The 16,397-nt window shown below is 45.3% G+C and overlaps 1 protein-coding gene across 6 annotated transcripts in view; it reads left to right on the top strand.

Annotated features, from left to right (window-relative positions):
* LOC137421478 (uncharacterized) overlaps positions 1 to 16,397 on the top strand; it is a 69,931-nt gene that overhangs the window by 8,059 nt on the left and 45,475 nt on the right. For 2 of the 6 annotated variants that reach the window (XM_078784442.1, XM_078784411.1), the window contains exon 3: positions 7,813 to 13,110. The exons of 3 other annotated variants lie outside the window; for them this stretch is intronic. In XM_078784442.1, the coding sequence (XP_078640568.1) occupies positions 9,373 to 10,752 (1,380 nt within the window). In that variant the 5' untranslated portion in view covers positions 7,813 to 9,372 and the 3' untranslated portion in view covers positions 10,753 to 13,110. Of the gene's footprint in view, positions 1 to 7,812; positions 13,111 to 16,397 lie in introns of those variants that run through there. One more of the 6 variants, XM_078784479.1, reaches the window with a different exon arrangement.

The following is a 16,397-nucleotide window of genomic DNA, read 5'->3' as shown; positions in this document are numbered from 1 at the left end:
GTCCACCATACAGTGATGACTCCATTTACATCTCGCTGTCTGACGACATCGACCAATTCTATCCACTCATCCCAACTCTCTCTTCCTCATATATGGCGACTTCAACTGTCATCATGCCAGCTGGCTGGGTGTGGATGCCTCTCACACCAGCCATGGCACCTCAGCAAAAGACTTCTTTGACTCATTTGGACTGACACAATCTCTCACTTTCCCAACCTGGATCCCAGTTAATGGTACGCCATCTCTTCTTGACTTGGTTATGACTAACTTCCCTGCAAATGTCTGATGTTCTTCTTCTGCTCCAATCGGTTCATCTGATTGTTGAAGCTTGTTAAAGTGGACGTCTCTTTGGCCGTTCTCAGAGAGCCTCCTCAGCACCGATGTGTCTGGCATTTCAATCAAGCTAACTGGTATGATCTTCAAGCAGCCAACAAACATCTGGACTGGTCTCCCATCTCGACTGCCTCTGACATTCTGACATGAATGGAATTCTCTCATCTCCCCTTCCTGTCCAGGCTGGAGTTCCTCAAGGCAGTGTTCTGGGCGCTTTGCTGGTCTTCATTAATGATCCATCCGACTCTGGAAAATCCTCTCTATCTTTTTGCTGATGACCACTCTGTGCCGCTCCATATATCATCCCTCAGATCGGCAGGCAGCAGCCTCTTCACTCTCTGCAGCCCTAGATAAAATCACAAACTGGTCAAACCAGTGGAACATGTCTTTCAATCCTGATATATCTCACACCCTCACGATGTCTCTCCAAAAAGACCGACTGGACAACCCTCCCATCCAATTTCTGAATAATCCTCTCCAAGAAGTTATGTCACTCAAGCTTTTGGGTCTCACTATCTGCCATGATCTTTCCTGGGAAAACCACATTTCAAATCTGGCCTCCAAAGCCAATCGCCGACTGGGCATCCTCCGTCGTGTTTTCTTTGCACGACTTTTGCATGGTCCTTTCTTTGCACGACTGAGGTTCTCACCACATACAAAGCGTTCAGCCGTTCACCCGCAGCTCAATGGAGTACTGCTCTCCCCTCTTCATGTTCTTCATGCTGTGGAAACGAAAGCTTTTAATATCATTGGTGTCTCACGTAATTAAGCTGATTCTGAGGGCCTTTCACTCTCTCACCGCAGGCAGATTTGGTGGTCTTTCTTTCTTCTACCGACTCCTCTCAGGCCGAGCTCCCCCTGCTCTGTCTGTGCTCTGTCCCCCAAATATTCCTTTAGGATGCATATGATCTGCCAGCAACCCTCTTCTGCTGAAACAGTCAAAATCATGACTTTCACTCAACATTGCTCTTTTCTCCCACCTTTGGAAGAAACTCCCACACTCTCTTCAATCCTACTGCTCCTTCCAGGTCTTTAAAACAGCTGTTCACGACCATCTCTTATCTTCCTTCATCCACAACCTTTCTTGGTCTTTTCTATCTCTGTTAATTCACCCCAAATTCACCTTTTTTAAACTCCAACTTCTTTTGCGAAAGTCCTAGTCGTGTCCATTTGTCTTGTACGTCCCCCCCACCCCCCTCCCCAACCCCATCCTTCTCCCTCCCACAGATCTCCCGATGTCCCTGCTCTACTGTAACTTGTGTGCTTCCCTCTCTCTCTCCCCCTCTTGTCTCCCACTTCCTTTATTTTATGTTTTATGTGTCAATGTTTAAATTTTATGTGTTGGCGCTCTTACAGTGCCTCGACTTTGTATAAGAAAAAAAAAAAAAATCTCCACCCTTGAGGAAATTCTGATCATGTCCACATCAAATTGCAAGTTTGTTCTTCTTCACCATCAACTGTTGTTCATCCTGTCCATTGAACTGTCTTCCAATATAGCAAGGCTGACAGGGATGCCTTGCGTTCTTTTCTTGTCGATGTTCACTGGAACTCAATCCTGTGTCACAACCCATCTGAAGCTGCCAAGGAAGTCATTGAGTGGATCCCTGTTGGTGTAGATCTCTTTCTCCCTTCTTGGACCCACCAGGTGAAACCATACTCTCAGCCATGGTTCACTCCGGCTTGTTCTGCCGCCATCGCCCATCGCAATCACTTTTTCAACCAGTATCGAGCTCGAGAGAGGCACATCTTTTGTGAGCAACCAATGTAAACAAGGATTGGAAAATGCGAAGCGACAGAATGCAGAATCTGTTTGTAATTCTATCTCAAATAAACAGCTTGGTTCTCGAGATTTTTGTAGAATTGCTGACAGCATTTTCAACCGTAATCAGTCATCGATTCCTGTCCTCTTCAATTGCCCTGAAGTGCTTTTGATAAAGTCAACCTCCTTGTTGAGCGTTTTTCTCCAAACTCCACACTTGAAGACCATGGACAAACATTGCCTGTTTGTCCTTCCCGTCTTGACACCAGGCTTTCCACCATCATCAGCACACCCAGGAAAGTTGCTAAGATTATTCAAAGGCTTGACATTTCAAAATCTACTGCACCACATAGAATCCCTACAATTGCTTCGAAGATGTATTCATTTGAGCTGTCTTGTGTCCTCTCAAAACTGAATTGATTGTGCATGTCAAAGTCTGTATTTCCACTTGGCTGGAAGCAGGCTTCTGTAGTCCCTGTCTTTAACGGCTCCGGTGAGTAATCAGATCCTTCTAACTATCGGCCTGTTAGCCTTCTACCTATTTATCAGCAAAGTGTTTCAATCCTTCATAAAACAACAACTCATGACTCATCTGGAAACCCACATCCTCCTAATTGATATGCAGTGTGGCTTTCGACTGTCTAGGTCGACTGGTGATGTTCTATCCCTTATCACTGAACGTGTGAAGAGGGCTTTGTATCATCGTGGACAAGCCAGGGTTGTTGCTCTTGACATTTAAAAGGCTCAAATCAAAAGGCATTTATGGAAAATTGCTTGATACAATCTCTGATTTCCTTGCAAATCATAAAATATCTGTGTTACATGAGGGACAGTAATTCCCTGTCCATAATACAAATTTGAGTGTTATCCAGGTTCTGTCCGAGCTTGGGCTAGGAGTTGGGGCTGGGAGTTGGGGCACGGAGTTGGGGCTGGGAGTTGGGGCACGGAGTTGGGGCTGGGAGTTGGGGCTGGGAGTTGGGGCACGGAGTTGGGGCACGGAGTTGGGGCTCCGAGTTGGGGCTCGGAGTTGGGGCTCCGAGTTGGGGCTCGGAGTTGGGGCTCGGAGTTGGGGCTCGGAGTTGGGGCTCGGAGTTGGGGCTCGGAGTTGGGGCTCGGAGTTGGGGGTCGGAGTTGGCGCTCGGAGTTGGGGCTCGGAGTTGGCGCTCGGAGTTAGGGATCTTTGGTCTTTTCACATTGCTTTTGACTTTTTCATATTTCTCTTTCGTCATTCTAATTCTTGCTGCTTCTTTTTTTCCCTCTGCCAGAAAAGGTGGATGGAGGTTATGTTTTCACCCCTGTCTGTCTGTCTGTTTGTTTGTTACTTGGAAAAAAGTAAAAGGTCAACTCAAAAAAGTTTACTATTTTGAGATCAGCATTGACCAAAAGGTCAACATATGCCAAAGGTCAACCACTTTTTTTCAAATTTCTAAAATCCTCAATTATAATCCGATTGACTTGAAATTTGAATAGGATTTACATGTCAGCGGACTGAATTCAACCACCAACTATTTTGAAGATCAACATTCGCGAAAAGGTCAACATAGGCCAAAAGGTCAACATTTTGAAATTTCTAAAATCCGAAATTTTCATCCGATTGACTTGAAATTTGAATATGATTTTCATATCAGTTAACTGAATTCAACCAACAACTATTTTAGGTCAACATATGCCAAAAAGTGTATACATAGGTCAACATACATAACGACAACAATCAACATATAACATAACATATATGCATAGCAACATAGGTCAACTATAACAATAAACACCAAAACTATATCAACTATAACATAACATAGTCAACTTTAACATAGGTCAACATTTTCAAGTTTTTATAATCCTCAATTTTCATCCGATTGACTTGAAATTTGAATAGGATTTTCATTACAGCAAATTGAATTCAACTACCATCTATTTTTGAGATCAACATAGGTCACAAGGTCAACATAGGCCAAAGGTAAACACTTTTTTCAAATTTTTAAAAACCTCAATTTTCATCCGATTGACTTGAAATCTGAATAAGATTTGCTTATCATCAGACTGAAATCAACCGCCAACTATTTTTGAGGTCAACATTGGCTAAAAGGTCAACATAGGCCGGATTTCTAAAATTGTCAATTTTCATCCGATTAACACAAAATTTGAAGACTATTTGTATATCAGGTCACTGAATTCAACCACCAATTATTTTTGAGGTCAGAAGGATGCTCTAGTAAGTGCCATTCTACTTTGTTCTCCTTTGCTAAGTGTCACACCATGAGTGATTTTTCATTTGTTTGTTTGTGAACAAGATATCTCAAAAAGTTGTGGACGGATTCGGACGAAATTTGGCACAAATGTAGCGTATGTGACAAGGACGAAATGATTAGATTTTGGTGAAGATCCGGACTCGGATCCGGCTACTATAGTTTTTGAAGTGATTCTTCACCATTGGGAGATGGGGCCAAAAACGATACATAGCAGGATATCTCAAAAAAGTTGTGGACGGTAGTAGAAGGAAAATCTTGGTTTTGGGACACATGAAATTTAACATTGAAGTCAATGGGGAAAATTAAGGAAACTTAAATTAAGGAAACTCACACCCCCTCTCTCATAAAATAACATGCCTTTTTCTCATTAAATTGTGCACCCTTATTTCTCCCCCACTGAGACATGATCAAGTCTAGCCAGTTTCATATTTATCAAATCAACCCCCTGGTGTGTATTGACAACTGTTGCAAACTCAAACAAGGAGCCAATGAACACCCCTTCAACCTTTGGCATCAACCTAAGTTTATTATCCCTCAGGAGACTATTTGTATATCAGGTCAACCTCCTTGTTGAGCCACCATATCATTGGTGTCTCACGTAATTTCAATCCTTATCCATCCCTCAGGAGAGCCAGGAAACAATATCTCTCCGTCCTCAGGACCGAACTCTCTTATCTGTCTCCCTCTTCCAAATCCTGGTGGCGCCTGGTGAAATCTGTTTCTGGTGTTTGTTCCCCCTCCATCCCCTCCCTCACCTTAAATGGCCACACGGCTGACTCCGCACGTGAAAAAGCTGAATGCCTCAACTCTGTGTTTGCCTCTAAATCTTGTGTCCCAAACCCATCCCTCTCTGTACCCACCGTACCCAGTCGTACCCAGCTGCTCCTGGACTCTGTGTCCTTTCCTCCTGACAAGGTGGAAAAGTTTCTGTCAACCCTCGACTCTGATTCTGCAACTGGACCTGACGGCATCAGCACGGGTCCTAAAATCATGTTCTTCCGCTCTTTCACTCCCCCTCTCTGTTCTCTTCACCCTCTCTTTTGCTCAAGGTCATCTTCCATCTGCTTGGAAATCTGCCAACATCACCGCTTTGCACAAAAAAGGTGCAAAAACAGATCCCAGCAACTACAGACCAATCAGCCTTCTCCCAATTATCAGCAAAGTCATGGAATCCATCATTGCTTCAGATATGAAATCTTTCCTCTTCTCCAATGGCTTGATCTCTGATCATCAATTTGGTTTCAGACCTGGACACTCCACTCTGGACATGCTGCTTCTGCTTTCTCAACAATGGATGGAGGTCCTCAATGCCAAACAGGAAATTAGAGCAGTCTCCCTTGACATATCACGTGCCTTCGATACGGTCTGGCACCCCGCTCTGCTCACCAAACTCTCCTCTTTTGGTATCCATGGAAATCTCCACGCATGGCTGGCGGACTTCCTCTCTAGTCGTAGTCAACGTGTGGCCCTGAATGGGTTTCTCTCATCTCCTCTTCCTGTTCAGGCTGGAGTTCCCCAAGGCAGTGTTCTGGGCCCTGTGCTTTTTCTGGTCTTCATCAATGATCTCTCTGACTCTCTTGAAAATCCTCTCTATCTCTTTGCTGACGACTCTACTCTCTGTCACTCCATTCTTCATCCCTCAGATCGGCAGTCTGCAGCCTCCTCACTCTCTGCAGACCTTGACAAAATCACAGACTGGGCAAACAAGTGGAACATGTCTTTCAATCCTGACAAATCTCACACTCTTACGATGTCTCTCCGAAAAGACCGACTGGACAACCCTCCCATCCACTTTCTGAATAATCCTCTCCAAGAAGTTCTGTCACTCAAGCTTTTGGGTTTCACTATCTGCCATGATCTTTCCTGGAAAAACCACATTTCAAATCTGGCCTCCAAAGCCAGTCGCCGACTGGGCATCCTCCGTCGTGCGAAGTCCTTCCTTGGCACACCTGAGCTCCTCACCACATACAAGGCTTTCATCCGCAGCTCAATGGAATACTGCTCTCCCCTCTGGGCTGGTGCTCCTGCCTCACACCTAGCTCGCCTTCACGCTGTTGAAACCAAAGCATTCAGAATCATTGGAATCTCCCGCGATGAAGCTAACTCCAAGGGCCTCTCACTCACTCACCGCAGGCAGGTTGGTGGTCTTTCCGTCTTCTACCGACTCCTCTCTGGCCTTGCCCCCCCAGCTCTCTCTGGGCTCTGTCCCGCAAATATTCCTACAGGTCGCACAACATCTGCCTGCAACCCTCTTTTGGTTAAACTGCCAAAATCAAGACTCTCTGCTCACCTTCACTCCTTCATTCCTGTTTTCTCCCGCCTCTGGAACAAACTCCCTCACTCTCTTCAATCCCACTCCACCCTCCAAGTCTTTAAAACAGCTGTTCACCACCATCTCTAATCTTCCCCCATCCAAAACCTTGATCTTTTCTACCCCCGCAAATTTCACCCCAATTCCACTTTTTGAAATACCAACTTTTGTCCTGGAAGTCCTTGGTGTCCTTGTGCTTTATACTTCTCCCTCCCACCCCCCCCCCTTCCTACGCCTCCTCCCCCCAGGCCCTCTCCCTTCCACACATCTCCCTGCTCTCGGATGTTGTGTGTGTGTGCTTCCCCTTATCTCCCCATCTTGTCTTCCGCTCTCTCTTTTTGTGTATTTTGTTTGTCTGGTCGATTTGTTTGTGAAGTTAATGTTAGCTCTTTCACGAGCCTCGATTCAGTATACAAAAAAAAATAAAAAAAATTGTGACATTCATCTCCATCCAGTATATTGATGAATAATACATTATCATTTTGTTCCAAGTATTTCTTTTGAACCAAGATAAAATGATACACCTTTATGACCTTGTTTGACCACCCCCCGAGCCACATATCATTTTAAGATTATAGTAATAGGGCGGGCCATAGTTCTTTTTTTTTTGTAAATCAATCGAGAGGGGTGTTCACATTATGTATTTTTGTGTGTAGAACATAAATCTGAGGTTTAAAAAAATTCTGATAACCCTAACCTTCATCAATTTGCAGTTAATTATTATTAAATTTTTGATTATTTTGCTATTCTTCTGGAAAAAAAGAGACATTTTTTATTTTGAAGTTAGGGCTTTTATTTTGGTAACTTCCTGTTGGGACGGCAGTTGTAGCCATCTTGTTGCTGAAAGCTCGATGTTGAGGAGGTTGGCAATCCTTATCCATCTCTGTCTTCTCTTCTCTTCTTATGGCATTGCCAGTAAGTACGTTTTTGATTAGGAACCTGAGGAACAAATAGATAATAATTTTAGATGTAAATTACCTTGTTTTATATTATATTTGTTAATTGATTTGTGTACTTACCTATTGCTAGCCTGATTTACATGTGAAGGAAAATAGTGACCTGTGAAGTGAATATTTTGACGGTTTTCTGTAATACCTGTGTAATACCTTAATATCTGTCTGTAGTGGATACTTACCTGTGTATTACTGTTTTTATTTCAGTGTGAACTACTAAAAATGGCTCAAGTCAGAACACGGATGAAATCAAGTTCTCATTTAAGTAATCTTGTTGGCACTGGGCAGGAGCTGTTGGTGTCTGAACTGCCAACTGTGAGGGATATCCTGAGGTATGGCCTCTACTTGAGGGAGCAAAGTGAAGTTGACAGGAGGAACTACCCAGTGGACCAGCTCATGTCTGACATCTACCCTGGTCTGATTTGTCAGTGGAGCAAAGCTAATGCTCTTTTCAAGCCTCCTGTTATCAATGAAAAGGTGACCATCATGTCCAAGCTCAAGGAGGTCTGGAATCAGGCAGTGAAGTTTTCTCTTGGGAAGGGCAACCTTGATGCCAAAGAGAGGTTCATTGTCAAGTTAGACAAGTTATTTGATATTTTGACTTGCAAGTGTCAGATTACCAGTTGTGAGGGGGGAGGCTGTGAGGGCTGTGTGATCCAAGTCCACATTAACTGTTCCTGCAGCAGAGAGAAAATGATTCCTGTGAAAGATCTTGCCTACATCAAGGGACAGAAAGAGAAGGTTGGAAGTAAAGGACCCCACCAAATGGGGAGCCCTGATCTGCCAGAGCACAAGAGACAGGTGAGGACATTGGAAAGGCAGGAAAAGAAAAAGAATGCAGAGAAAAGGAGAAGGAGCAAGGAGGAAAATGCTGCAGCAGCAGAGAAGGCAGCCAGGAAGGATGTTGAGAGATTTTTGTCAGATGGTGATGAGGATCTGGAATTGGAGAGAAGTGGTGCTGAAGATGAGTTTGTCACTGAAGTTGAGCTCTTCCCTGAAACTGACACTGAGCCTGCAGCTTCAGCAAGGTCCAGAAAAACTATGATGAGATTCCAAACATTGCCCTTGCTAGTGTAAGGTATGGCATAGGGCTGAGGCCAACTGCAGCGATAGCAACTGCAGCTCTGATTGATGCAGGAATCATCACAGAAGACAATACAAGTAAAGTGATTGATAAGAACAAGGTCAATAGAGCACAGGGGAAGATGTCCAAGAATGAGTCAAAGCAGGACTTGTGCAACCTGGTAAAGTTCAAGAAGTAAGGAGATTGATCTTTGTAATTGTAACCAGTGATATACATGCAGTTCACCTGTGAATAAATATGTACATTTGATTTGGTTGTGTCAATATGAATGATTTCCCTTATATATTTTAATATCTTATAAAGGGGTTCGAAAGGGTAAAATTGGCCATTTAGAAATACAAATTGATGTAGGTTAGAGTTATCCTATCCAAAAAATAAACTCATATTTGAATTCCCCATTAAAAAAACATGATATAGACACCCCTCATGTTAGGATTTGCTTCAGATTCATTTTGGCACCTGAGTATGACCCACCCTATTATAGTAAATTATTTTTCCCTCGATTTCTTGACAACCATCAAAGTTTTCTGTCCACTCAAGGATATTACTGCCCAGAGACTCCAACTTATTAGTATTTAAATTTATTCTTTTATTTGTTTTCTTCACCTTCACCCCTGTTATCTCCTCAATTATACCTATTTGGTATTTCTCACATTCGTTATGCTTTCCATTTGGACCATGGTATGAAGGTATTGGAAAGGGTGTTGGAGAGGAGGATAAGGAAGAAAGTGAAGATCGACGAAATGCAGTTTGGATTTATGCCAAGAAGAGGAACGACAGATGCACTTTTCATTGTGAGGCAGTTGCAGGAGAAGTACATGGATAAGAGGAAGAAGTTGTTTTTTGGGTTTGTTGATCTGGAGAAAGCATTCGATATGGTTCCACGCAAAGTATTGACATGGGCATTGAGGAAGTTAGGAGTGGAGGAATGGTTGATCAGAGTAGTGATGGCAATGTATAAAAGAGCGCGCACAGCTGTAAGGACGAAGGACGGGAACAGTAGTGAGTTTGAGGTGAAGGCGGGCGTGCATCAGGGGTCGGTACTAAGTCCACTACTATTTGTAGCTGTGATGGAGGTGCTGGCTCAGAACGTAAAGGAGGGTTTACCGTGGGAGTTGTTGTATGCAGATGATCTGGTGTTGATTGCGGAAAGTATGGATGGACTGAAGGAAAAGATGAACAAGTGGAAGGAATGTATGGAGACAAAAGGTCTGAAGGTGAATATCGGAAAGACAAAGGTGATGGCAAGTGGTAAAGCATGTGGTGAGGTGGAAAGAACTGGGAAGTGGCCGTGTGCTGTGTGCAGGAAGGGTGTCGGAGTGAACTCCATTCAATGTACAATGTGCGCTGAGTGGGTTCATCAAAAATGTAGTGGTCTGAGTGGGTCATTAACCAGTGTGGCAGCTACATTCAAATGTAAGGTGTGCACAGAGGGAGCTGCAGATGGAGGAAATGTTGAGTTGGATCTTGGAGACGGCGTGAAGCTGGAAGGTGTGAAAACATTTTGCTACCTCGGAGACATACTGAATGGAGAAGGTGGATCAGACTCGGCAACGGTTGCTAGAGTGAGATGTGCATGGAAGAAGTTTCGGGAACTGAGTGGCATGCTGATGAGGGGAGTGTCGTTGAAGCTGAAGGGAAAGGTGTATGCTGCATGTGTGAGAAGTGTTATGATTTATGGGAGCGAGACATGGGTAATGAACGTAGAGCAGCAACGAAGGTTGGAAAGGGTGGAAATGCGAATGGTTCGACGGATGTGCGGAGTATCGTTGAGAGAGAGGAAGACAAATGATGAATTGCAAAAGATGATGGGAATAGAGCCTGTGATTGATGCTGTGAAGAGGAACAGGTTGAGATGGTTTGGTCATGTGTTGAGGAAGGATGAAAGTGACTGGTTGAGAAGAGTGATGGAAATGAATGTAGAAGGAAGTAGAAGACGGGGAAGACCGAGAAAGACTTGGCTAAAGATGGTGGAAGAAGAAATGCGGGCAAGGGGGTTAACAAGGAGAGATGCAGAAAATAGGGCGAAATGGAGAAGATTGTCATGGGGACCGCAAGGCTAACCCCCGCTCTAGCAGGGAAAATGGCCTTTAAAATGCATGTTGTTGTTTGTTAAACTCCTCTGGGACATTTGAGCCTCTATACTCCTCAGTAGGGGAAGAATGTTGGTTCTGGGGCACAATCCATTTAACATGTAAGTGAATGGGGAAAGCGCATTGAAATGCACTAAATCATCCCTTTTTTTCTCTTTTTCTGAGCCAATTTACCTACTACTAAAACACATTGAAGTCAATGGTCCGCATTTAGCTTATTAACTCTCCCCATTTTTCATAATACTCGTACAGAGACCCAACTAATATTTGTGTTACATTTTGAGGTAACAGCTTAATTCTCTTAAAAGAACAATCACCATCTAAAATATTGATAAATATGGTATTGGATTTCAACTCCTGGTTTGGGTATCGCCACTGAGCTGATATAAAATGATACACCTCTCTTAATGACCTTGTCTGAAATCCCCCTGAGCCACATATCATTTTAAGATTATAGTAAATTATTTTTCCCTCGATTTCTTGACAACCATAAAAATTTTCTGTCCACTCTAGGATATTACCTCCCAGAGCCTCCAACTTATTAGTATTGAAATTTATTCTTTTATTTGTTTTATTTACCTTCACCCCCATTATTTCCTCAATTATACCTATTTGGTATTTCTCACATTCGTTATGCTTTCCATTTATATACCAAGGTTGATTACACCTCCATTCCTTGGTTTGGTTATAACCTGGTTCAATCATTTATATAATGGTAAAAAGGTGGCGGTAGCCCTTTAAAATCCCTAACCCCCCTTTAAAAAAAAAAAAATCTTGTCACTTTTAACCATAAGGGCCACCATCAATTCCATTCTCTGAAATAAATCTCTTATCATCAAAAGCCCCCAATGCTTTCTTATTCACCTCTTCAGTATAGAATTCATTATTATAACTTCTTATCGCATTCATTTTTCAAAACTCTTCTGTCTTTAATGTGTTACGTGGTCCTCCCGGTAACTACCTGGTCTTGGTGACCCCCGGACCGTGGGAGGACCCCGCCAGAAAGATCTCTGATTTATACGCTTTCGTAGCGCAATCAATATGAAAGACACAATAATTCAAGTCAATAAGAAACCCCACACCAAGGATCCGGATTACTCAATAATATATTCCCCAATCAATCAACAACCATCAACAATCAATCACCAATATTACTAAGATGGCCATCTCATATATTTCCCCCCTTTCCCCACTCATGACCCCTCAATGGTCACTGTCCCTCACAATGTCTCTGGGCCCCTCCAGACCAAGGGGAAGGTCGACTTCTCCACACACGGGCGGTTGAACAACCCCTGGCTGACGTGCTCCAAACGTGCACGTCGCGTACCGGGAACAGCTGCTGCAGCGCACACCTCCTTGCAAAGCAAAGCGGGCAAAGCAAAGCGCGGCTCGCAAAGCGCGCGAGGCCCAAGGTGCGACCCGTACGCGTCCTTGTAGACGTGGAGGCGAACTGTGCCGGACGCTTGGTTCCGTGCACGAACCCACGGCAACTTGACGTGTAACCGGTAATTACCCCGCACAGGTAACTCCTCTCGCCAGACGGGCTTTCAAACGCAGCGTTCCCCACGCTGCTCAATATCGACACCGCTCGCGTCGGAGCTGGGCGATGAGACGAAGATGGCCGCTTCTCCCGGACCTTGTCTTCTTCTTTTCTTCCGGTTCACCATCCCGTTTCCGGTCTCCTGTTATCCAGAGCGCCTCTAACCATTTAACCACAACAACCTTTAATAGAATAAACATTAATAAGGAATGACCTGAATAGTAATTCACATAAATTCACATAAATCCGTAACACTCCCCCCCTTCAAGAAAGAAAGTTTGAACCCAGCGAAAACTTTCTTTGCCGGCCAACTTTGATAAACAAACCCGATAACTCACACCCCCAAATCCTCAGTTCCCCCCGGGCACAATTATCACTTAAACATAAAGCAACAAAATTTCACAAATGTTTTTTCCCAAATTTTGTGAGTCTCCAAGAAAGGCTCCACTTTTAGAACCATCTCGGCAGAACTTAGAACATGTTGTTACGGGGTCAACCTCGATGGGGGAACCCCGGCAGAAAGATGTATGGTCCTTGGGTGAAAATAAGTCAATCAATAACGAGTCCACACCAAGGGTTACGAACAAGCCCCAATATATTCCCAAATCCCGCACAGGAATCACAATGCGTTTACAGCACTTCCATACAATCCTTATCTATAGTATAGGTGGCGCCACCTTAACCCACAACAGTGTTGGCAACACTCACGGCCCTTGCCCCCAATGTCTCTGCACGCCTCCCAGGTGACCGAGTCGATTCAGCGATCGGGGAAGCAATGTCCGATTCCTGCACGCCTCCCAGGTGACGTCGAGTCGATCGAGCGATCGGGGAATCTAGGGCCAATTCCAATCCGGGGCTGGGAGTGAGGGTACTCGACAACCTCAGCGAGGATACCCGACTTCGCAGGTTCCGCAGTAATCCGGCGCTCTCCTGACGCGCGGACTTCGGTTCACAGAGGCACGGTTCCCTTGTCCTTCACGTTCGGCGGCTCGGTCTCGAGCTGCAGTCTCAACTCTCAACCGTCTCCTTCCAATCTCTCGAACAGCGCCGGGCGCTTGGTTCCTTCCAGGACCACTTGGCACCTTGACACGTAACCGGCAATCAATCACCCCGCGCAGGTAACTCCTCTCGCCAGACGGGCTTTTCCAACTCCGTACCAAAGTAGGTAACGATCGCGTCGGAGCTCTCGAAGCTTTTAGATGGCCGCCCTTTCTTCTCCTCCTCCTCTTCTTCACGATCCCGTTTCCGGTCTCGTTTTTCCCAGAAGGGCTCCTGACCCTTTAATCACAACAACCTTTAATAGAATATACATCAATAAGAAATGACCTGAATTGTAACCCCCATAAACCCGGAATTCGTAACACTCCCTCCCTTCAAGAAAGAAAGTTTGAACCCAGCGAAAACTTTCTTTGCCGGCCAACTTTGATAAACAAACTCGATAACTCACACCCCCAAATCCTCAGTTCCCCCTGGGCACAATTATCACTTAAAAATAAAGCAACAAAATTTCACAAAAACCTCCAGATTAATTCACTCTGGACAAAGCGTCAACAACTTCTAGTTGCTCTTGGATGGAGGCCCAGCTGAGTACTCACTACATGGACGCCTTAAGGAATGTGGGGTTCACGGTTAGTCCGGGGAGGAAAGTTCATTACATGGACGCCTTTAAGAACGTGGAGTTCACGGTTAGTCCGTGTTGGAACGTTCCCTACCGGGACGCCTTTTAAGAACGTGGCGTTCACGGTTAGCCCGTGTAGGAGCCCAGGCTCGGCGGCTCCGCCGTATATAGAGTGCTTCAACTTCTCCGGACTCCTAACAGTTACGGTGGGACCCCTTGTCCCAGCAGTCACCAGACTGGCGGTCTCCTTCTCGGCCAGTCCTCTGCCAATCATTCTTTCGGGAGATGCCGTAACTCTGGGAGCCTCCATAGTAATATCGGCTGCTACCAACACCAAAACTACCGCCAAGTGGTCCTCTTCTGTAGACCTCTCGACGCCTACGAAATGCCTTCCCTACTGTTATGGTCCGACCCTCCAAATCCTTACCATTCCAATTCTTCTCTGCCTCCCTGGCGTCTCTTGTGCTTGCAAACGTGACAAAGCCGAACCCTCTTGACCGTTGCGTTTCCCTGTCTTTTACCACCCGCACTTCCACCAGCGGCCCATATCTGTTGAAGACAGAGGTCAGAACTTCTTCCTCTGTGTTGAAGTTCAGTCCCCCTACAAATAACTTGGAACTTTTGTCGCCATCCCGAGCTGGGGTGGTGTTATTTCCCCTGCGGGGCTCTTTACCCACCCTCGGGTTACCATAAATTTGCCCCCCGGCCAAATCATTCCCGATAATCACCGATACTCCCTCTACAGGAAGCGTGGCTTGCAAACCGACGGTGACCGGTCCTGACACCAAATCGGATTCCAAATGGATGACATGAAGTGGGGCACTAACACAGCCACCGATCCCTTGTAACCGAACACTATCACCAGTTGCGGTACTCTTTGACAATGGCAAAATGCCTTCAAGCATTCAGGATTGATGGGCTCCTGTGTCCCTCAATACCCTAACAGGTCTTGGGTTAGTCAAGTCTCCCTCGAGTGAGACAAACCCCTCATAAATAAGTGATTGGTAACTCTTCTGTGGGCGATTTCTTACGCTAGCCATCGCATTCGGAGTTGTAATAGTCGGACTCCGCTCTGGGTTGTCCCTTTTCATGAGGTAACAACTGGACATCAAGTGTCCAGGTTTTTTGCAAAAGGCGCAAGTAGGCCCGGAGGAAAAACTCGTGGTCTGCCTCGGGCCCCCCGGGAAATAAGTTTGTCTTGGGCCCGTAGCCCTCTGATTTCGAACAGTTGGGGTATCAGCGTTGTCCTCATAATCCTCTCGAGGCCGCCGCCATGTATTGTCGTTCTCCGCACCGGGTGTTCCATAACTCCCCTGCTGAAGTCTAGGCGAGGAGCTAGGTGTGTGGACCCCTATCCGGTGTGTTAAGGCATAATCATCTGCCATGGTGGCTGCGTCCCACAACTTTGGTACTTTCTTTTCCTGCAGGTACACTTTGATGTCCTCGTGGACACACTGTTGAAATTCCTCCACCAGCATCAGGTCACGCAATGCTTCGAAGTCGTTCCCGACTCCTTTCGACTCACCACCGATCAAACATGTTTTCTTTCACTCTGGCAAACTCCACATGGGTCTCACTCTCCCTCTTCCTGGCATTCCTGAATTTTTGCCGGTAAGCTTCAGGAACCAACTCATAGGCTTTCAGGATGTGCTTCTTCAATACCTCATAATCTGCACATTGGTCCATTGGTAGCGCCGAATAAATCTCTTGAGCTTTACCCACCAGCACACTTTGCACTAGTATGGTCCAGGCCTCCTCCGGCCAGTTTAACTGTCGAGCCACTTTCTCAAAGTGTGGAAAAAATTGAGTGACTTCCTTTTCACTGAAGGGTGGAACCAGCCTCACATGTCTGCCCACATCCCAGGTTTTCTGGCTAGGTGTCGACTCCGTCAGCAAGGGTGGTACCTCTCCCCGTTCTCTCATTAAATCCAGCTCCTTGAATTTAATTTCTTGCTGAAGCGCCATGTCACGTTCCTTTAATTCCCTTTCGGCTTTTCTCTCCTCTGCTTCGAGTTCCCTTGCAGCTCTCCTCTCCTCTGCTTTTCTCCCTTCTAACCTTTCCTGGAGTTCTCGTTCCACTCTCCTTTCCTCTGCTTGTTTCTCTTCTCTCCTCTCTTCTGCTTTCCTTTCTTCTTCTGCTCTTCCTTTTCCGCTTTCCTTTCTTCTTCTGCTCTTTCCTTTTCTGCTTTCCTTTCCTCTTCTGATCTTTCCTTTTCTGCTTTCCTTTCTTCTTCTGCTCTTTCCTTTTCTGCTTTCCTTTCTTCTTCTGCTCTTTCGTTTTCTGCTTTCCTTTCTTCTTCTGCTCTTTCCTTTTCTGCTTTCCTTTCTTCTTCTTTTAACCTTTCCTGGAGTTCTCGTTCCACTCTCCTTTCCTCTGCTTGTTTCTCTTCTCTCCTCTCTTCTGCTTTCCTTTCCTCTTTGATCCGTTCCTGGCTCCGTAATTGCAACTCCAGTTTC

This window comes from Myxine glutinosa, chromosome 1 (assembly GCF_964187855.1).
Source record: "Myxine glutinosa chromosome 1, kmMyxGlut1.1, whole genome shotgun sequence".
In the NCBI taxonomy this organism is placed as follows: domain Eukaryota; kingdom Metazoa; phylum Chordata; class Myxini; order Myxiniformes; family Myxinidae; genus Myxine; species Myxine glutinosa.
The sequence above is the reverse complement of the archived record's forward strand: the minus strand, read 5'-3'. Positions and strand labels throughout refer to the sequence as shown.